The sequence below is a fragment of the Exophiala spinifera genome, assembly GCF_000836115.1.
Source record: "Exophiala spinifera strain CBS 89968 unplaced genomic scaffold supercont1.3, whole genome shotgun sequence".
Taxonomy (NCBI): Eukaryota; Fungi; Ascomycota; class Eurotiomycetes; order Chaetothyriales; family Herpotrichiellaceae; genus Exophiala; species Exophiala spinifera.
In genome coordinates, this window is record NW_015622515.1 from 2,594,214 (window position 1) to 2,616,278 (window position 22,065).

General features: G+C 51.5%; 7 protein-coding genes across 7 annotated transcripts; 4 read left to right on the plus strand and 3 right to left on the minus strand.

Annotated features, from left to right (window-relative positions):
• Positions 1 to 603: 603 nt before the first annotated feature.
• PV08_04681 (uncharacterized protein) lies at positions 604 to 4,494 on the plus strand (the record flags this gene model as incomplete). Its single annotated transcript, XM_016379026.1, has 2 exons — positions 604 to 4,336; positions 4,391 to 4,494. 2 exons carry the CDS (start codon positions 604 to 606, stop codon positions 4,492 to 4,494), a joined length of 3,837 nt encoding a protein of 1,278 aa, XP_016237703.1.
• A 1,112-nt stretch (positions 4,495 to 5,606) lies between these two features.
• On the minus strand, positions 5,607 to 6,047 carry PV08_04682 (uncharacterized protein; the record flags this gene model as incomplete). The annotated part of the gene is made up of 1 exon (XM_016379027.1): positions 5,607 to 6,047. The coding sequence occupies one exon, from the start codon at positions 6,045 to 6,047 to the stop codon at positions 5,607 to 5,609; it is 441 nt and encodes a 146-aa protein (XP_016237704.1).
• A 4,515-nt stretch (positions 6,048 to 10,562) lies between these two features.
• On the plus strand, positions 10,563 to 11,613 carry PV08_04683 (uncharacterized protein; the record flags this gene model as incomplete). Its single annotated transcript, XM_016379028.1, has 3 exons — positions 10,563 to 10,981; positions 11,044 to 11,212; positions 11,287 to 11,613. The coding sequence occupies 3 exons, from the start codon at positions 10,563 to 10,565 to the stop codon at positions 11,611 to 11,613; spliced, it is 915 nt and encodes a 304-aa protein (XP_016237705.1).
• A 2,100-nt stretch (positions 11,614 to 13,713) lies between these two features.
• On the minus strand, positions 13,714 to 14,850 carry PV08_04684 (AmmeMemoRadiSam system protein B; the record flags this gene model as incomplete). The annotated part of the gene is made up of 1 exon (XM_016379029.1): positions 13,714 to 14,850. The coding sequence occupies one exon, from the start codon at positions 14,848 to 14,850 to the stop codon at positions 13,714 to 13,716; it is 1,137 nt and encodes a 378-aa protein (XP_016237706.1).
• Positions 14,851 to 15,435: 585 nt separating this feature from the next.
• On the plus strand, positions 15,436 to 16,238 carry PV08_04685 (uncharacterized protein; the record flags this gene model as incomplete). Its single annotated transcript, XM_016379030.1, has 2 exons — positions 15,436 to 15,892; positions 15,958 to 16,238. 2 exons carry the CDS (start codon positions 15,436 to 15,438, stop codon positions 16,236 to 16,238), a joined length of 738 nt encoding a protein of 245 aa, XP_016237707.1.
• A 1,532-nt stretch (positions 16,239 to 17,770) lies between these two features.
• On the minus strand, positions 17,771 to 19,393 carry PV08_04686 (uncharacterized protein; the record flags this gene model as incomplete). Its single annotated transcript, XM_016379031.1, has 1 exon — positions 17,771 to 19,393. The coding sequence occupies one exon, from the start codon at positions 19,391 to 19,393 to the stop codon at positions 17,771 to 17,773; it is 1,623 nt and encodes a 540-aa protein (XP_016237708.1).
• A 2,032-nt stretch (positions 19,394 to 21,425) lies between these two features.
• On the plus strand, positions 21,426 to 22,043 carry PV08_04687 (uncharacterized protein; the record flags this gene model as incomplete). Its single annotated transcript, XM_016379032.1, has 1 exon — positions 21,426 to 22,043. The coding sequence occupies one exon, from the start codon at positions 21,426 to 21,428 to the stop codon at positions 22,041 to 22,043; it is 618 nt and encodes a 205-aa protein (XP_016237709.1).
• Positions 22,044 to 22,065: the final 22 nt, after the last annotated feature.

A 22,065-nucleotide genomic window follows, 5' to 3' on the forward strand; every position in this document is an offset into this window, starting at 1 on the left:
CTGACGGACGGTACTCCCAGTGACGCTCTCACTCTCCCAGGGAGTGAGACTCCACGCGCGGGAAATACTGAAGAGTTGGAATAAGCGGATAAACAGCAGTAATAGAGTGCAGTGGTAGAATAGGCTTAAAAGAAAAGAAAATAATACCCTGGTGCGAGGTGATTGTGAGGAATCTTTGTCGTCCCTAGACCTCCCACCGTCTGCCTGCGCCTTTTCTCTCGAGCGCGTTGAAGAGTGCCAAGGCTGCCTACCGCAGTCGACGCTGTCAAGGACGAGCCTCAGCACAGCGACGAAGCTGTGTCCAGATCACAACTTTCCTCGTCGAACCCTCCAATACCCATCGGAATCCTCGTTTTTGAGGCCCATCAAGTGTTGGATCTGATTTCGTCAACCCGACCTCTCCTCCTCATCCCAAACTCACTATCTGCGCCGTTCCTGGGAAATCCCCTTGACGTCCACCGACGCGTTAGCAACCAGCCCGCCGCCAGATTTCTGCAGGCCATCGCCCTGCGGTCCTGAGTCTAACGTATTCTCTGGCTCTGATGATAGTTACAGGAGCATCTGTGCAAAGATGATCGCGTCGTTTGGATATTGATTCCGGATATGTCGCGCCCGCCGGGCAACAAATTCGCTGAGTTTTTCCCAACCGCCCCGAGCGTCATACAACGGAAATCTTCAAAGGTGTCAGAGGTCGATAGACCCCAGCATATCGATCGCAACCACCGTACGGATCATGCGCATAAAGGTCTCGCCCCTGCCCAGGCTTCTTTGAACTTTCGAGGTCAGATATCGCCTTCGACCGTGGACACTTTAGCCAGACTTGACAGCGACACTCTTACAAAGGAGGAGGCAGATCAGTTCCCGGGCGACCTTCTCAATGCTGCCAGTTCTGCGAGCTCGTCGAGTACCGCTTCTTCGGTTTTCAGCGCACCTCTCACCACTGCCGTAGCTATGTCGAGCACGCACCATCTCCAATTTACGACCCTCACTCCTCTCACAAATTCAGACTCCCCTCCCACCGGCAAGTCAATGAGCCCTGGGATTGAGAACAACACCCACACAAGCACGAATGGAATTATCACCGCCTCATCTCTCCATCCGGGCTCGATGACACCGCTTCACACCCCACCTGCCCATCGAAGGGCGGCGCGAGATTCGACTCTACATCCAAAAGGAATGAAATGCACTTACGATCCCGAACTAGATAGAAATTTGAGCTCCAAGGACAAGCGAAAAATGAAAGCGCAGTTTGAGGAGTTTGGAGGGAAATCCGAGGACAATTTTCAGCCACCTGATCCTCGCCTGGCGATACCGAACTACGCGAAAGGCGCTATAGGAAAGGGAAAATCAAAGTTTCGACCTGCACCATACAACTTGAAGTCATGGACGCCAGACAATGTCACCGCTGTTGCCCCTCCTCCGGCGACCACCGTGGTCGTTACGGGCTTTGATCCGATGACGCCTCTTTCCCAAATCAGCGCTTTGTTCTCGAGTTTCGGTGAGATTGGAGATATGGACAACAGAACAGATCCAGTTACGGGACGTTTTTTGGGTATATGCAGTATCGAGTATCAAGACTGCGCTTCATTCCAAGGTGGTGGCCCGATCTCCGCCGTTCTTGCCGCGAAGACAGCATATCTGGAAGGAAAACGGGGTCAGAGGATAGGCCTGAAGACAGTGCAAATAGCCATCGATCGAGATGGCTCTGTGACCGAGAAGCTGGTGGAGAAAGCCATTGCCCTTCACCGAAAAGAGAGTGGCTTTACAAAACAGGCAAGAGTTCAGCCATCCCCGTCTCCTTCGACGCCTACGGTCACCACCCCGACAACAGGCTTCGCAAAGTCAACAGGACCACCTCCAACCGCCCCGAAAGGTCCGTCGGGAAAACCTAGCCTTCGTCCCCAGCCGGCTTTTCATGCACCTCCCGTTGTACACACCCCTTTCGCGGTTGCCCCCAAGCCTACTCCTCCTGTTCTAGCCAGACCCACGGGGGGAGCATCAGTTGTTGAGAGTACGCCTATTGGCGAGACTCTGAAGGTGCCCTACATCTTCATCGCCCACAGCCACGTGCCGGTCATGCCCACCACAATTCCCCATCTGAAGAAACGATTGAGAATGTACGACTGGCGCGACGTCCGTTGCGACGAAACTGGATACTTCGTCACGTTCGAGCAATCACGAAATGGGCAAATGGAAGCCAAGAGAGCCTTTCATGGATGTCATATGCAGCCACTGTTTACCTATGTGATGAATTTGGAGCTGCATCTTAATGGCCATCCCAAAGCCCTTGGCTCTGGCGAGCAGCCTCTACCAACTCCTACAGGGCCAGTTGATTTTGTTTATTCTAAGCAAGCATACCGATTACGAAAGGAGCATGATCTGGACCTCGAAGAAGAGAAGCGGCAGCGAGCTAGGGACCTTGATCCCTCCCGGGCGGTCGTCCAATTAGTAATCCAAGAACTCCGGGATAAACTTCTGGAGGATGTCAAATCCAGAATCGCTGCCCCAACTCTCTACGAGTTCCTTGATCCAGACAGGCACTCAGAGCGGCGGCGAGCCCTCGGCATAGACGATCCTGATGGACCAAGGAGGTCTACACTGACTGATGACGGTTCATGGACGCCAGATTCACGTTCAGGGATTGGCATGACAAATCGACGGCCGTTGAGCGGCAAAAATCTTAATATCCTATCCCTTCCCAAGATTGGCAAGAAGCCAGGCACAGAGCGAGGAATGGTTGGATTTCGCGACGAGAGGAGAAAGGTTCCTCCAGCGAGGCACAATGTTCGATCTTTGTTCCACCAGCTCGCCCAATTTCACGATGATGAGGATTCAGACGATGAGCAGAGAACATCCATTACTAGGGACACCGAAGAGCTGGAGAGTCGTCCTGCTAGTCGCATGAGCATGACATCAATGTCCGACGACGAAGATGAGCTGTTGCGCAAGATTGCCAAACGCCGACTACACGCAAGGGAAGAGTCAGAAATGGGAGACAGCGTGGTTAAGGAAGAAGTTGAGCACAAAACAACCGCCGAGGACCTTATCATCTCTAAGCTGGAAAGGAGTATCTACGAAATGTCGCCTTCTTCGAGAAAGCGCAAGAGGTTAGTCAAGGAACTTGAAGCTCGAAAGCGACAAAAGGCAGATGATGAGCTTTTCGGGATTGGCAGAGCCGATCTGGAGCGCGATGATTCCGACGATGTCAAAATGCAGGATGTGGAGACTCCTGTTGAGGGCACTCCAGAAGTTGAGTCGGACATCCCGAAGCCCATCGTTAAGAAATCAAAGCCCAAGAAGAAGACAAAGAGACAGATCCTCGAAGAACAAGAAGCACTTCGGCAAGCACAAGCCGAAGCTGAGGCGGCAGAAGTCGTGGACAATGTTCTAGAATACGCTGAAGAGGAAGAAGCACTCGCTGAAGCAGCGGAATGGCGACCTGAAGTCGAATGGGGTGTGTCCGCGGAGGAGCCACTCCCTACGGTCGACGACGATGAGGACATCATTCCAGATCTCCGCGGATGGCAAGCCAGTCTTTTCGACGCCGAAGACTTGCAGTATCTCGCCTCAGCGCTGAAATCCAAGTCCGCGATGGACATTGGAGATCCTATGGCTTGGGCATGGAAGCAAGAACAGATCAGAAATCTGCAGCCAGGAATGCAACCTGGAGGCCTGCGTACGGAGCCACTGATCGATGGGTATTATGTTCCTAATGCATCAGGGTCCGCAAGAACTGAGCCCATCAAGAAGATTCTCGAGTCGGAGAAGTCGAAATACTTGCCCCACCGTATCAAGGTACAAAAAGCGCGCGAGAAACGTGAGGCTGAAGCCAAGAAAGATCCCTCTGGGGCAGTCAAACCTGTCGTGGAGTTGCCCAAGGCTTCCTCTCGTGGTAAACGAGCAGACGATAGACGGACAGTCAAGGACTTGGACCGACAAAGAGAATTGCTGCAGGCCATGGGTGATGATGCTGATGTATTGCGTTTCAATCAGCTCCAGAAACGCAAGAAGCCAGTCAAGTTTGCTAGATCCGCAATCCACAATTGGGGTCTATATTCCCTGGAACGCATTCAAGCCAGCGAAATGATTATCGAATACGTCGGGGAGAAGATCAGACAGGAAGTCGCCGACCTGCGGGAAATCAAATACACCGAAAGTGGAATTGGCAGCAGTTATCTGTTCCGCATCGACGAAGGGACCGTTGTGGACGCCACCAAGAAGGGCGGGATTGCTCGTTTTATCAACCACAGCTGTAATCCTAATTGCACCGCCAAGATCATTCGAGTAGGTGGCACCAAGCGAATTGTCATCTATGCCCTCAGGGACATCGAGAAAGGTGAGTTTTGTTATTCCATCTCTTGGCGACAGGCACATACTGACCTTCTGGCAGACGAAGAGTTGACCTATGACTATAAATTCGAGCGCGAAATCAACAATGACGATCGTATACCTTGTCTATGTGGCTCGGCGGTTTGCAAGGGCTTCCTCAACTGAATTACCTTTGCAAAATATTCAAACTTCCAGAGAACCGGCGTTGGCAGCATATCTCTTCTCTGTGCAAGTGCAGGTGACGAAACAGAGGACTTGGGGTGGGCATCTTGGTTGGCGTTTCCAGTCTCTCATTTGTGCATGAACAGGAGCGATCTCTGCATTCGGGTGGGCAAAAAGCATCGTCAATTGCTTACAGGTGTAAACTCTTGCATTGGATCGCATAGCATTGAGGGACGGGCGAATATCTTACCTTCGATTTGAGGGGGTTTTCTTATTCTTTGCCAGCCTCAGGTCTCGGATGAGCAAGAGGTTGGTGAGAAGGGTGGCGGGGGGTTATCGTGCGATGGGGAAAGGGTGAACGAAAGGTATGCCCGAATGATTTGCGAATCTTCTTCCTTATGTACTCGGTATTTGTATAATGGACCTCACATCTTCTGCGGGCAGTGTGGGCTGGTTTGACCTTGCCTGTCGCTGGGAGGAGGTTGCGTACATAGTGTTAATGTCCTGCCTTCACGGGCGAGACTGGTGGTCGGTCAGTTCTCGTTTCGTTTTGCACTGTACGGACTCGACTGGAATATGTTCTCATCTAGACCGTCAAGAATCTCTTGTCACTTGCTTCACCGTCCTTTCTTCCTTTCTTCTGGCTTCGCGAACATCATCAAACCCCGTTGCCGTGCCACCATCTTCAAACGCCAACTTGTGGCCGACTTCACTTCGGCTTCTTGAACAGTCCCACGCGACGTCTGCATTTGAGATGTTCGAGGCAGCATCTTCAATGTCGTCGCTTGAGCGATCATTGTGCGTAGTAGCGCTGGATTCATGTAGTCATCATGTCCGAACTCGATCAACTCCCTCTCCGTGGCTTCACGAATCAAGCCGAGCACAACGTTTCCCTTTTTCCCCTCTCTCCTGGTGGGTTTGCTAAGCAGCCTGCATTTTCGCGCCCGCCTGTGTGTATGCGTATCAAACCCACGCCCTGACGAAGGACCTTTGCGTTCGACCGGGCGCTAAATTGTCCGGTCTTTTCTGCCCTTTTTTTATCTTTCTTATCGCCTCCAGAAGTTTCCGGCAGTCCTTTGTGTCTCTGGGACCATTCCACGGAAGAGTAGGCAGATTCACACCAAATGCGCCGGCAACAAGAAATTCCCAACGCCTTCCTTGATAGGGTACTCGAAGCCGCAGTTCCCGCAGACGAGTTTGCCTTCCACCACGCCCGTCTCGAGGAGGAGACTGTGTAACTTTTTCAGCACTTCGTCGTCCACGACGTCTTTTCCGTCATCATTCGGCCCTGCAGCTTCGTCGGTCGCAGGCGACGGGGAGTCGATGGTCTCGACCGGGTTTGTGGCGGGGAGGAGAGCCTGGAGACCCAGTTCGGTCGCGGTCGTCGTGAGTGCGTCCCAGTTCACGCGGGGGAGTATGTTGCGCACGAACAGAGGGTTGTAGTCGATCTCGGTACGTTCGAGCGTCGCATCTTTGAAGTGTAGTGGAAAACTGTCCGGGGAGGATTTGCAGGCTTTGACGGCGCATGTGAGGAAGTTTGTCGTTAGGAGTTTCATGGTGACGAGTCTCTTGGTTTCTCTTTCCTGATAGATGATAATACTAGGCCCGTTGGGAAATGAAGGCCCGAGAGAAGTTCGAGGGTTGAGAGTTCGTGAGGTTGTAGTGTGCAGAGTGGCAGACAAAATTTACCCTTGCGCCTCGTTACATACTTATTGTCTCTTCGTGCCAAGAGTGAGGGTGTTTGGACGTAGATGATTCTCAGAATCAAGGCAAAGTCTGGAGCGGACAGTGATGGGTATTGATATTCTAACTTTTCAATGAAGTACTATACGAATTTTATAGTGGTGCTTGATCATTGATATCGTGGCCGAATGCAAATATCTGCTGTGTATACAATTTCTGCGCGGACCATTCTGATGGCCGCGGTTCACGGAGTTTAAGCAGCAATCAGTACTTCGTTGTCATATTCATAGTATGTTTCAGTTGACGTCTCTGACATGACTGAATGAGTAGGTAAGAAAAAGATCTGTCCGGCACGCAGGTGACTTTCCATCCACAGTGAATGTGCCATCGGGTGGACGACGCATCCACATAAAGAAAGGAAAGCCTTAAAGTGCCACGAAATTCGGTCTAGATCGCCAATATGACCTACCAGCCTATAGCACGGCGCACCACCTGTGACGGATCGGCGCCGCGAGAGGATCTAGCGGTTGATTATGCGTTCATATCTGTTATGAAGTGTGAAGAACAAGAAAAGGAAGACAAGTTGGAGACTCGAGCTTTTAGATTTTTGATATTGGGGATGGTTGAGAGGCTATACCTAATCAGGATAAGCGCATAGTTATCGGAGCTACTACGGATACGGATAAGTTCAGCTTGGCACTTTTTTCAAAGCGACCACCCTTGGCTATTTTGATCTTTTTTCCACCTCTGCTTCTGTACTCCATACACATTTCTCTAAAACGGCATTCACCTGTCTCATATTCTCCGTGGCTTTTCTACGGAGCTTGATGCTGGCCGACTTGGTATGTCTAATCAAGACCATGGCCCTGTCACCCATTATGCATGCAAAAGTCAGCTGAGACGCGCGTGCATTGTGATCACGGAAAATTCTCTACCGTGTTGTTTCTTCCAGTCAAAACAACGAGCGAAACAACCTTGTCCTTTTCACCACATTCGGAAGCTTCTTGACTCTTCATCTCCATGATCAAGACGTGGATCCAGAGACCTTTCCAAAGTCTCAATATCGCAAGTGGAAGAGTGAAATTTGGCTTTTAGCAGGGCCTTGTCTACTCCACCCTGCTTCTTCTGATTTTTGTGAAGAAGTAGGACTATTTTTATGACAGACATATGAGATCAACAAGGATGAATCAGTCGAAAATCCCCCCTCCCTCTTCTGAAGAGAACTGATGCTGTTATCTGATATGGGGATGTGAAGTTTTACTTGCTACGAGCGGCAAGCACCCATGTTCAAATGCTCCTGCAGAAGGACAATGCTCGTTGTATTGGCGTGGACTTGTTTATTCAGCAAAGGTTGTTGGTACCGTGATCCCTTGCTCACTTGGTGCACGTCACTCTCCTCTCAAACTCGGATTTTATGTTACATAAGACTAACTCTAGTGATACCCTTTATCAAGGAGGTTGCATATCTTTTGATGTCGCTCTGGCTTTTTCGAGGCCATTGATGTGACTGTTGAATTCTGATGTTGCAAGAGCAGAATGCTTCCGGACCTGGCATTTTCAGGTACTGTACCACCAAGTATTACAGCACTTTTGGAGTGACGTATACTTATGGGCGCTTGTGGTGAGGATGTACAGTCGGGAAGCAGTAATCACTGTACACATCCTCATCACTCTTCAACATACAGTCTAGTATCCATAGGTGCAGCCGCAACTGAGATCCTTAGCACGATTCCTACCATTCCAAACATCCTCCGAAAAACCCCTGTGGCAGAACATTCCGTGTCACTCCATGTCTCTGATGTGCAGGGTGGACGAGCCAGCCCAGTGAGCTGTGTGAGAGAGAACGTGGTCTAGGCTCTGACAGGGGAATGCCTTCGTCTGCAGGGTATGCAAGGGGCGCTCTTATCGTTCCCGCATTCCTCATTCTCCTTCTCATTCTCGTAGATTCGGGTGTTTTGCAAGATTCGCGAAAGTCCCAAGGGAGATTTCGCTTGTCGTTGCCACGCCAGATCCCGATTTCAAGAGCCGACAAAGGTACCAGATATGATTACAATTCATTCTTTGGGTTCCATGGGCCGGAATATGCTCGCCCGTCTAAGGAGCTACTGCGCAGTGTGGCTGAACGAAAAAGTGGTCTGATGTTGTTGGCGATTCCACGGCCCAAGGGAACGGGGAAGGAGAATCCAGGGGAAGCCTCAGCCAGCCGAGGCTGTACTTCGTATTGCTTACTTCTAGGCACTTTCATACCGGAATGGTGAATGCGCATATGGAACTTTGCGGAAGCAATACCCCAGCGTTCTCTTACGATTTTTTAATTGAGAACCCCCTGTCAAACGCGAGGGAACATGTTGCTCCTCGTGGTCGTGGTCGTGTTCGTATTGTTGGTGCTATTGTAACAATGTAGTCGAGGAAAATTACAGTTACTGGAATCTACCTCAGTAGTGCAGAAGCCAGACAGAGCTGGAGCGATTCGCGAGCTTGACCTGGCCTGACCGGGGACGAGGCTCTCGTTACCTCTCTCGACCCATCAGACTGGACAACAAATAATGTCGAGTTCAAGGCGACCGGAAACGCCAAATCCTACTCGTAGATGCACGCCGAGAAAGTTATTGTTACGGAGCATAGCGTTCTTCTAGAACATCTGTCCTGCGGAACTTATTTGACCAAACGCGATTGGTTCTACACTGTACTGCATCCGATCAGAGTTGAAGCTGAAAGTCAGAGGCTGGGTGGGAGCAGGAATTGTGTCTCATCCCAACAAGGGTCGTACCGGTCGCGGTCGGGGCAACTTTCGAGAGCACAGAAAGGCCAGTCGTATCTCTGAGGATGTTGTCGGAAACCAAAAGTCGCATACAAGGCATAACCGGTAGAGCTCAACAGAATCCCGACTAGCCTAAGAACACGAGGCTCTAACCGCACAGAATAGAACAAAGTAATCAGTGATGTAACCTAAACCAGAAAAACGGTTGAAGGTTGGAAGGAGGCGTGAGGGATATGTTTATAACAAAGTTTGCAGGCGAGAATGGGGGCAAAAAGACACCGATAGATGGATCCAAGTTCGCGTCCATGTCACCCAAGCGACATGTACAGCGGAGATACTAACGAGTGCAATAAGAAAGCATATACAAAACAAGTGAAGATCTGTGGCGGTGGAGAGTGCCGGAGACCCGTACAACCAAGTACGAGCATCAGTCCCAAGCTTCGACTTGCCACAGAAACGGAGTCACAGCTGCAATGAATAATGATAACTGTACAGTAGTTGATTGCCTAGTAACCATCATCAACTACGGTATGGGTGGCCTAGTAAAATAGGAGGTTGTTCCCGCGCCATATGTACTAACCACGAGGACATCAACATGCGTAGGTACCTGGTACCTTGTTCGACGTACATTCCCCGGTGTATTGGAAGTATATGGTACTTGTAACTCTGCATTTGTAATGTCTCCGGTTAATTTCTACCTGTCCATTCTACTCTCGCTTCGACTGACAAGCGCATGAATGAGCGTCAATGACAATCATCACACACTCTGTCTCCCTTTCCACCCCCGTATGTTGTTAGCCATCAAGTCAACTCGCCCCCTACTAATTATCGCCGAGCACAGCCCAACATAAGGCCAGGTGTCTATCGATCTGCTGATTTTGGCCTCGTTTCTTCATCAAACCACCGTGGTGTGAGGTGCGTGTTTTGGTGGCGCATGGATCGCTACAACAAAGCTTCACTTCCTCCGCTCGACCGTGCGCCATCCTAGTCAGCATCCTAGCCATTACTGTCTGCTCCGTAACTAATGCACCCTCCACCCAACCCACTTCATTTCTGCTACTCCAGAGTCTGTCGTCGTATTAGGCTAAACAGCCTCGATCCTCCATTCACCATGGCCCCCGACAAATCCCCATCCAGCAGGCCGGCCATGACATCCCAAAGAGATCCCTGCTTCCGTCATAGCGCCGTGTCTGTTGATGCACCAGATTTTCCCATCTCCATCACCATCATCATCATCTGCCCGTCCATCCACACACATCATGTCGTTCCCTTGGTCCACCCGTCGTTCGCCAGGGACGTCTCAGCGAATGCCGAATGCTCTCCCTCTCGCATCTCCAGTGTCAGGGTCCTCCCCGCTTGCTCCCGGTCAGTTCCAAACACCGCACAGGTGAGTTCCCCAGAAAAGTTGCAACCAACAGGTAGGGGTGTGTCGCAGAAAAGGGTACAAATAACATTGCTACCCCCCGTGCCCATGGGCCGTGTGATCTTCCCTCCTTTCTCCAGGCCATCATCACCCTCCTCATTCCGGTACTCACCCAGCGGAGCCTTCGCCCAGAGCCATACAAGTAGTAGTAGTTGCTGCTGTTGCTGTTGCGATCACAGGTCTTAGCACACCTCTCGACTCACCATGGCGACCACCGAACCAACAACTGACGTTCACACCACGTCCAACAATGTCACGGCCAACGGCAACCCATCGACCAACCAGCAAAAGTTCGAAGAGGCCACTCGGGGCATGAGCCATGAGGAAAAGGCTGCTGCCACCAATGCCGCCCGCTTTGGCTATGGTCCTCTAGCCCATATGCGTACTCACGAAGGTGCCTTGCTTCCGGCCTTCGGCGGGGAATTTCAACCAGGGCTCTACAAGCCCGTCCAAGGTCGCAAATTCGCCAACCCTGCTCCTCTCGGTCTCTCTGCTTTCGCCCTGACCACCTTCGTCCTCAGTTTGATCAACTTGAACACTCGGGGCCTGGCTGGCGTCAACGCGATCGTCATCGGTCTTGCCTTTGGCTATGGCGGTCTTGTTCAGCTCTTGGCCGGCATGTGGTATGTTGTCCTGCACTTTTCCACGACACCCTTCACCCCTTAATAACAACTGTTTGCTACAGGGAAATCGCCGTAGGCAATACCTTCGGTGGCACCGCCTTGTCTTCATACGGTGGATTCTGGATCTCTTTCGCCATTATCTTGACCCCCGGCGGGTTCCAAGTGGTTTCCACTATCGAGGAAGAGGGAGGTGGTTCAGCTCTGCTCAACTCTTTGGGTCTCTACTTGATGGTATGTCTTTGGTTTTTCGTTCCGTATCATTTTCTTTCGTGTTTGTCTTGACGACTAACAATCTATGACACCAGGGCTGGTTCATCTTCACCTTCATTCTCCTGCTCTGCACTCTCAAGTCCACAGTCGCCTTCTTCTTCCTGTTCTTCACGCTCGACTTGGCCTTCCTCCTACTGGCCATCTCCTATCTACGGCCCGTCAACGGAGCCCCAAGCCCAGGTTGCACACGCGCAGGTGGTGCCTTTGGTATCCTTGCCGCCTTTGCCGCTTGGTACAATGCCCTGGCCGGTATTGCCGACACCTCGAACAGCTTCTTCATCATCCCCGTCGCCCACTTTCCTTGGTCTGAGAAGGGCAAGGCTGCGCGCGCCGAAAAGAGAGATATTGAGCACCAAGCATAAAACTTTTGTCGTCTTGTGCCGTGGTCAAAATGTGATTTCTCAAGTTGGCCCTCAGAAAGGGGTCGGAGTAGGGCGCATGCGATCTCTGGTCCTTTTTTTCGGGACCGACTCCCTTCGTGCCCAGATGTGATGTTCTGCAGAGATAATGATGCTGCGAAAAGAGGAGGAACAGAACGCGAAGATGGAGATGGAGATGGAAAATAATAGCTAGCAACTACCATTCAAAATACCCCCCCTCGTTTTGTTGTTTGTTCATGCTACGATGACTATTTTTGGATACCCCCCCAAAGACGCGCGTGGTATGGAAGTTGATGGAGTTGTTGTTATTTTGTCTGCTCAGCAACCTTGACAACATAATTCAGTCTTGTCTTCCAGTTATTTTTGTCAATGAAAATGAAAATAATCTGATTTTTTGAAAAGGAAATATTGAGAATCGCTACAGGAGAAAGTACTTGATGGTTTTTAACTTTGGAAAATCGATGTTCAACTAATGTTGTGTCACGATGTGTCTATCCATGTCTACGCTGTACGTTTCCACTACGTTTTCTGGATTGCACGTTTGGGCTGAGATAGTTAGTCTGAACGTAGGGATACACTTATCCACAGTGTATGCATCTACGATCTGAAGTGTACCCGGGGGGAGGTCATCTACAGATTCTTGCCACAAACTCTACTCGCTACAGTAGTGTATCCCTTGTATCCGCGATATCCGCGTCCTAGGTACCCAAGGTTCAACCCCCCCCCCCCCCCCCACGGGGCTTCTTTCCCTTCTCTCAGTACTCGCGAAGGCAAGGGGGGGAGGCAGGGAGGGAGGATGATGACAAATTGACCACCCGCCTTCAGAGAGGTCATCGCCACATCCTCACCTCGCCTCATCTCACGCCCGATCTTACTTTCAAGCCCCCCAAGAATGGTGATTGCCATGGGATGCCGAGTGGTGCAGGGATCATGAAAGTTTTCAGCAGGCATTTAGTAACGAAATTCACTTTGTACACCGGCACGGAATACCTTGAGAGTATGTTCTAATTACGTCTTTTTGTCCTCGTCCTGACCTGGTACGCCTTTCGCTCAACTACTGCTAGTCACTCGAGTTTGTTCTCAAGAGGAGAGATTTTTTGATGATTGTTCTATTCTCACCTGTCGTCATACCCAAGACCTGACTAACATGTTTTAGCACCGCGATGCCGAGGCGGCACGAGTAGGCAAAAGGGGACCCTTCTTCTTCTTCTTCTTGGTGTTCCGCCTTTGACGTACCCGAGGATTTGGACTAACGCACTCTTAAAAACGGAAAACATTCATGGGATCTGCTTGGCCTGGCTTGGCCTGGTCGCTGGCTTCCCCGCTCTCCTTTCATCGACGGCGATCGATTCACGATCGAAGATGTTCATGCTTACAGAGATTACTTCTAGTGAATGTTCTTTACGAGGGAGTGACGACAAGCCTCAGAAAAGAAGACCCCCGAGTGTGTTAGGTACGGCCTGCACTAATTACCCGTACAGGTGTACAAGTGTACAAAGTACTGCGGTACTCCTGTGTGAGTTACCTAAACTCAAAGCGAGTAAAGTACGAGGCACCTGGCTGCCCAAGGTAGGTACATACAATAGGTATTGTAGGTAGACGTACGTCATTATTCGTTTGATCCTCCAAGTTTAGACCGGCCCTCTGTGAGTGCCCCCGTGACCCCGTACGAGTAACTCACCCATAAGATATGGTCACCTTGGGGATCTCAGATAAGTACTCCTTGTCGCAACCGGGATTGTACTTGTATGGTCAAACGAGGACGATGTCGTCCGTGCGGCCAGAAGTTGTTGATCTTGTACAAATACGAGATAAACTCTCCGAAAGAAAGCATTCGTAATGACGTCAAGGCCACATTGACCCAAGATGCGACGAAACGGGCCCGGGATGTTGTATCCGTCCACAACGCTGGTACGAGTACTGATACTGCCATTCATTACTGTACTCGAACACGAATTCACCATTCTCCAGGATTGACAAGATGCATGTTTGGAACGCTCTCTAGAAAATGTAGTAACCCTAACCCCACACTCCGGACACTACCTCAGGTACTCGTACCTATATCTACCTAATCCTCAATCGTCAAAGTACTGCAAAGGCGCTCACATAACTAACACTGCTGTCCCGAACCGTTTCGGCGTCACTACTTCTCTCATACCTCATGAACCGAAACCTCCGTCGAGTGCCATCATCAGAGTCATTGCCTTTGTGTTCCAGTCGTTCAACCTCCTCGACTCCCGCCATGAAAACCCCAATGGGATGTCTGCCACAGACGGTGTTTCCGGTTTCGCGTAAAACCCGCAAAAATTCTCCATGTTTTCCTGTCGCAATCGCACACATACACGCTCTGTCTGCGTGGGCGATACTCTCGTAGATCTGGGGACCACCGTGGGGGATTTTGCTCCCGCTCCTCAGTTGCTGACCTTGACCCAACGTGGGCATCTTGTGAACATCTTCATTCACGGACTGTTTTGCAGACGTGTACTCTCCGCGCACCCCATTCGGCAACATCAACGGTGACATGGCAGGGCTGGGGGCGTCAGGGAGGTAGTACGTATAGCCGAATCTGCTCCCCCAATGGCAAAAGTCCGAGGAGATGACAAAGGCGTTCTTCTCGTCCGCGATGTACGGGGCCAACATCTTGCCTAGCGCTGCTTCAGTCGCAGGGTTGGTGCCGCCGACCATGATGGGGACGAGAGGAGGATACGACGACTCGGGCTGGTTCGGATAGAGCTTTTGTAGAAGACGGTGGATGTATGGCAGTTGCATTTCCGCACTGTGCTCGGCTTCGTCGACCGGTTGGGACATGGTCGTGAACTTGACCGTTCGTCCATTGGCCGTGGCTGAGAGGGAGGACAGTTCTTTCAGGGTTTCGAGGTCTAGAGGGAGAGGTCGGTCGGACAGGGGCGTCTCGTAGGCTTCGACAACGGGTAGCGCGGCTGTACTGAGGTGATGGTGATGTGAGGGATGTAAGACGAAGATTCGCTTTGCTTGAGATAAGTCGAGACATTTGTACGCCCATGCCGCCGCAGGACCTGAATAGGCGTATCCTGCGTGAGGTGAGATGACCGCCCTGGCACCTGGTAAGGGTAGTTTGTCAACTCCGGGTAGGACCTCTTTCTCTGGTACTTTCGACAGCCATGAATCCAATTGTGCAGCTAGTTGTCGTCCGTTATCAGAGTACCACGAGCCTGCGTGGGTGGCTTCTCTGACGGACATTGTCGGTGACGGCAATTGCCTCCCGACAAATCCAGGTACGAAGACGGCAAAGTGTTTGGGCTAGAGACTCTGGCTTCTGTTTTGCAAATCTCTCACCAGAGCGTATGACTGCGGCGCTACGGTACATACTACCGTACGTTGGGAGGGTGAACTCTCCGGGCTTCACCAGCCGGAGCATGTGAGGGGGAATCAAGGTGCCGCGGGGATCAGCCTCGCCTCGTCGCCTCGCCTCATTGTCATTGTTCTCGTTACCCTACGTTGATCTCGTCTTCAAGTCATGAGAGACAGGTGATAATGATACTACTCTTTGGGCATCTATTGTATCAATCTACGTTCGTATGCTGAGTCTGTGACCGGTCTTCACTCCACTCTTTCTCGCCGTCTGTAACTTTCTGCGCGAGGCTGACTTTCCCAGCCTTCTCGGCGGGGGACGCGTAGAGTAGTTAACTAGTTAGTACTGACACGGTACGGAGTAATAATCCCTCCACGCGTCATTCTCGCTCCCGGGCACTCTACCTGTACACACACCTTGATGTCCTTTTGTTTCTCGGCCACAGCAAAGCGCAAATTCAAACCTAGGAAGCCATGGGTCTCAAACGGAAAGCTTCGGTTCTCGAAGAGTCCATCTACCAATTGCAAGAACAACACCAGAGCAGCCCCGTCGCGCCGTCGTTGACGTATTCCTCTCCCGCGTCCACGACCACAGTCTCTCCCACGCACGATTCGCGCAACAACACCGGCACGCCCTACGATTTCTGGAAGATCGAAGCAGTACCATATCTCAGCAGCCGGACGCGAAAGCGGTACCGTGACAACAGACCAGAGGAGGAGATCATCCACGAAAACACGCTGAGGAAACTATACGACGCACAACGACTGCACCTCGACGAGGCCCTGCCCATTTCCGAGGTGGTCGATTTGCACGAGCAAGATGACTTCGATCAAGAAGAAGAAAATGGAGACGTCGACATGACAGACGGAGCCGATACCGAGCTGCCACAATCTCCTCAGCGGAACCAGAGGACTCTCGAATCCTTCTTCGGTGAGAAAGCACCCGAGTATCTATCTTTGGCCCATGCAATCTGGTGCTGACGAGTAGAGTTGCAGCAGCAAAGTCACAAGACCTCTCCAATACCAGCAGCAGCAGCAGCAGCAACAGCAGGAGCAGTAGTGGTATTGCAACACCGATGATGACGACGGCCTCACCTGTGTGGAACTACGAGGTGCAAAAGCAATCTCAATGGGACGAGGCTTTGTCTCTGGTACAACCGAATCAACAATCACAGCACCAACGACAACCCCAGCAACGGCAAAACATATATACCATGTGGTCTTCTCTTTCTCCTTCTTCGCAGGGCCACTTCCTCCAAAGTACACCACTAACGTGAAGGGATGACGACGTGTCTATTTCGTCCACTCTGTACCCTCTCCTTCGCTCTGTCCTTTTGTTTATCAGAACCGAGAACCGGAAAATGACAACAATGTACATGTTTCACCGAAAGACGACCAAGACGACAATGCGACGAGGTTATGATACCTTTCGCCGTCTCGAAACCCTGAGATCTTTTTTTTTCTTTGTTCATGGTCTCTCAAGACAGAGAGAAACAAAGCGTCGAGAGAAATTTTCTGGATTACCTCTCTCCCTCTCTCGCGCGCGCGTCATGTTTCGACACCGTTTCGTCACCCCGTGTTGAAGCGGATTCCTGTAAATGTCTAGATGTTGGCTGCAAGATAGTGTTTGGAGGCTGTAGAATGGTCATGCCGACCGAAGCAGATTCTTGGATGGAAAAAGAAAAATCAAAACATCAAAACAATTCGTTCATTCATTTCTTCATTCCTTCATTCGTGCCTAAGATACATAGATACCTTTGATGATGATGCTGATGCTGCAGAGGCTCCCCGACCCTTGCCGTGTCTTGCCATGCCTTGTCTCAGCTTACATACGTCGCTCAACTTTGGTCCAAGTGACAGAAACCAGAGAAAAAAGGAAGCCATCCTGCTTGACTTGGGCGTACCTGCTCCAATGTACCGTAGGCTACCTACGTCGCCCAAAGTACCTGACACCACCAGAATCTACCCAAGGGAGGTACCTAGTAAGTACCTAGGTACTGTGTAGGTATTAATTACTCCGTACGGTACTCAGACCTTCCCTAGGGTAGGTTCCTCCCCACATAGGTGCAGAGGTAGAGGTAGGTCCAACAATGCAAGCCTCCCCTGGAACCACCGTTGCACTGGATTCAGTTCAGTACATTCGATCATGAGGCCCACCCCCCCCCCACCTCCCAGGGTTTCCCAAGTCCCAATTGCACCGTGATTGCACCATTGCCTGCCTGTCCTGAACGCCCTCAAACATAAGAGAAGATACCTGAGCTTGAACCAAACGCCCGCGAGTCGTTGAGAACTAAAAGAGGGGGGGGAGGAAAATGTGCAGGTGTGGTGAAGTGGTGAATCATGCGTAACGATGGGGTTCTTTCCCCAGTCGTGTGAAGAAGGACGAGGACAACGAAAAAGCAAAAAAAAAACCAGCAAAAGAAGTCGTTATGGCATTGTGTCGTTGGTGTATCGTGTGTTGTGGTGGTGGTGGCTCTGTGTGTGTGTGTGTGTGTGTGTGTGTGTGTGTGTGTGGGTGGTTGGGTGGATGGGTGAAGATTGCTTCGTAAACGTTGATTTCAATCTCCCTCCCTTGCTCCCTCTCCCTCCCTGATTGATTCGCCGGTAATCTAGGTGAACCATTAAGGATGTGTTGTTGTTCTTGTTCTTGTGGCCTCGCTTCTGTTCATGTTACTCGTCTTGAATGATGCATTCTCACTCCGCACCTTCTTGTTGACAAATTACCAAGTCTGTCGTGTCTAGGATGCCTTCTCGAAGCCGCGTGAAGGTGAAGTGCCGAGTGGTTGTAAGTTCATTTCAAATGCTTCTTTCAAGGCGAAGTAGACGTCCTAGAAGTCGTCCCTCCACTACTGTATGCGGATGCGGACGAAGCGACGCTTCGAGCCACCTCTTCCTCTCTATGTCGAGCCACCTCTTCCTCTCTGTGTCGAGCCACCTCTTCATCTCCGTATCCTCGTTCTCGTCCTCCTTGTCGAGCACTTTCGGCCCAAGCCGCTTCAGCCAAGCCAGTCAATCGATTAAACTGACTTCTCTGCAAAAATTCCATGTCACGCTGGAGTTTACAGAATCGTTCCTCGGCAGCGCCCTTGGCGGCCTTGGTCAACTCCCACCTCTGGGCCAGAGGGACAATGTCGACGCTGACACCACGGCCACGGGCGGCTTGTGCTTCGAGGAGAGTGCGTGCGGCGGTCCGTTCGTCGTCGGCGGCTTTTCTCCGTACTTCGTGACACGCCCTGATGTTGCCCTTCATAGCCTCCATTTCAACAACGTACTCGTTTCTGGCTCGGTCTATCGCACGGCGGGTTTCCTCGACCATAGCTTGATCTAGCGAAGGCACCGGGGCACCACGCATAGCTCGATATTGTGGCAAATAGCCTGAAGCTCCTCGGATGTGTCGGTAGCCCGAGCGTACAGATCGGCCGGTGATATTCAATTCGATCTGTGTGTCGCCCTTCAAGCTTTCTGGTGCATTCAAGTCGGCTCCATCGTCCCAGCTCTTGTCGCTCACTGGTGGCACCACAGTGTTCAACGGACGCCTGGCATCAATCGATTTTCGACACTTCATGCACGTTCGACTTTTTTGATAAGTCTGAGAATTGACCCAAGCTGATAGGCAGGTGGCATGCATCACTGTCCCGCAGCAGCTTATAGTGGCCATGAAGTTGTCCGGTTCGAAGTCAAGTTGACATGCTGGGCATTCTCTCTTGAGCTCGTCAAGTTTTTCGATGCTCTCGCTTGTTGCACGGCTAAGAACCAATTTGACCATATTCTTGTTGTTCGCGGGAGTGGTCGCTGATGCTGATGCTGTTCGTCTATGTGGCAGTGGAACCATCTGGCTTGGAGTACTTGTGTTCGGATTTGGAGGAAGAGGAGCAGGATGGCTTGCTGTGGCGACAGGGGCCCTCATCTCGTTTTCGCTCAGGTATCGGAACGTTGGTCTGGCAGGAGGCCCCGCGAGGTGAAACTGCTTTCGGAAGAAATCGTCTGGAAGATGCATTCCTAACGAAAACATATCTACTGATCTTCCCGAGGGCAGTGGTATAGGATGGTGACTCATCAAGGCTTGCGGCGGAGGTAGAGGCTCGTTGCCAGCGGGATTCGTCGGGAATGTTGGAGCGTGTAGGTTTCTGGCATGGTGGACGAAGGTTGGTCCTGAATTGGTAACAAGATATTCGAGTGCTGCTTGATCTGGCCAGTATCCATCTCCCGGCATGTTTGAGAAGCCATCAGTTACAGGTAGGACATATGCAGGTTGAAAAAAGACCTCGGGCTGGCCCCCTGGGTTCGTCGCATGATACGGGTCATTCATGGCCATCCTAGGAGGACTGGCCTCTGCAGTGAGCCGTCGACGTTTGTGAGAAGAATTTTCTCTGTCAGATCGGTCTTGCGAACCCGAGGGGCTTATATCATCGTAAAACGGTGGTGAGGCCATTATTGAGCGGAGGTGATAGTTTGACTTATCGCTGGAAATGTCTCAGTTGTTCCATGAAACCCCTCGGCAGCGAACTCGGTTTTCGCGAATTGCCGCTTTGGCGTGAAGGGCGTAAAAATAACAGTAATGGGTTGTTCCCTCGGAAACTGCGGTGTTGAATCCAAGAGTTTGATCAGAAGAGGTTCACTGTCTCGACTCTTTGAGTTGCGGATGCGGGCAAGGCAATGATGAACTGCCGAAATCAACCAGGCCGTGCCAGGAGGAACAACCCAGGCTACTACTATCGATATCAGGAGGGAGCAGCCACAGTGTCACCCCGCTTCAAGAAGAACACAGTGCAATGTTGATGGTGCAGGAGTGGTTGTGATGGAGAGTGAGTGGAAGACGGTAGTGAAAGTAAGGTTGGGTCTGTAATCCAGACGGATGATGCGAGCTTGACCACGGAATCCCCGATCGAGATGGGCACGCCAGACGGTGATTAGTTGGAGTTTGAAGGAGACACCAAGGCGGCTCGCTTGTGCTTGATCCTTGGTCCCCAGCATGGGCTATTATTGGTGACGGAGGAGGTGGCAGAGTGGGTGAATATGTCAATGCTCAGACAGGACAGTACGAGGACTCGAGCAGCCAGGAATGTTTGGAGTGAGGAGCCGGTCAGAGGAAACGAGGGATTTGTGAATGAATGGATTAGTGGTTGAATCGACAACCTTACGCTGGTTATGTGTTTGGGCATCAGCAAGTGTCGCATGAGGGCGTCAATGGGTGCCGGAAGATAATGTTACCTTATGCACCGGACTGGGACTCCATACAAGTAATACACCGGAGAGCCTCATGTGACACGCTCGCAGACGAAGGTCGGCAATGCAATGCAGAAATCTGCGTCTACAGTGGCATCTGTGAGATATGCGTTGTCGATGAAGAACTCCCTGAGCAGCCAATTGTCCCGAGCACGAATGGTCTGCACGAACCACCCGAAACAACCATCCAGCTGAGGCCGAGCACAGAACGAGACAGGCCAAGCGAGCGCCTGACTGTAGGTCAGTGGCCCGGAATGAGGACAGCAGGAAGATATCACTCCGCACAGGACATCAATATGCATGTCAAGTTCGGTGACTCTGCACGAGAACTGCGACAGCCCATCGAGCCCAAACTTATTAGGCATAAGCAATCGCCGCAGCCTCCAGTTGCCTTTTTTAGCCTGACAATTTGGCCGCGTAGGTTCGCCCACGGGTCTTGGAATCTCGGCCTCCACTCTCAAGCTGCCTTGGTTGTATTTGACGACCCAAACTCTGAGAAGACAGTGAGAAGAAGCGACCGCCTGGCAGGACGCCGTGGGTGGCAGAAAACGTGATGAGGAGGCGCCTGTAAATTATCCGTTTGCCGGCCCGGGTGCATCCTCTCAATACCAACCAGCTTCCTCTCGTTGTTCTCATGAGTCTGTCCGCTCAAGCTGATACATTCTCACCACACCACGAGGCTCGATCAGAGCGTCAACATGTAGACGCTTTTCCGTGCAGTGACATGGACAACAATTCAGCGAGGGCTTAAGGGGTGGTCAGCCTTATCACCACCGCCTCGGATCATTTATCCCGATGTTTTTCCGGGCATATGCTTCTGGTCCCTCGATGACTCTGTCTTCAGATGCTTGAACCACTGTCTTGTCCAACAACATGACCCCATAGCCTTGTACGATTGTTATGGTCCGCGTTTAACGGTTACAAGACGAGATGAGATACACTCCCTTTTTCATTCATTCCATACGCGGTATCTGATGGCGTGGATTGTCGCATGTTGCACCACCCTCCTTGCCAGCCTCATTCTCTATCACTTTCTTTCCTACAGCCGAAAGCAGGGCATAGATGACATTACGGAAAAGAAATCCACTCCAGCACCGCTCATCTCTACTGTAACCCCTCCGATCACCCTTGCGGCGGAGATGGTCCAGGAGGAAACAGAAAAAGTGACCGTGCCTGCTGTTTCAAGCGCCTCTACCAACCAGTCAACGAGCCTCAAAGACACGCATACCGTAGTCAAAATGCCTACGGTGGATGGACAGAAAACAACAGTGCCGAGACCTGCCAGTCCACCTCGCCTCAAACCTCCGACCTTCAGCAACATGGCAGCCCCTCCACGGCCTGGAAACGGGGCTCTGCGACCTCCTCCCTCCGCTGCGTCGTCTCTGCGTGTCCCCGTCACGAAACTACTCCCCAATACCTCCATGGCACCTACATCCTCAATCATGCCTCCAGGAAAGCAAGTCTCGCGCAAGGTCATCCTCGAGCCGGGCCACTCGCCGCTCGACTGGGCCGCGTTGACCTCGAACCCGAATAGTCAGCTGCGCGGAAAAGATGCTCCTGACAATTTGATTCGGGTAACACCTGCGCAGTTGAAACAGCAAAACGGGCGGAAAGGAAGAGACGCGTGGACCGTATACCAGGGTAAAGTGTACAATATAACACCATACGTGCCATTCCATCCCGGAGGCAAAGGCGAGATCCTGCGGGGTTCCGGCAAATCATCAGACAAGTTGTTCATGGAGGTGCATCCTTGGGTCAACTGGGATGGCATGCTGAGCGAGTGTATGGTGGGCATTCTCGTGAACGACGAGGAGATGGCAGACTCAAAGAGTGGCGGTCTTGATGATATGGACTGAAGATGCATACTGGCGTCGGACA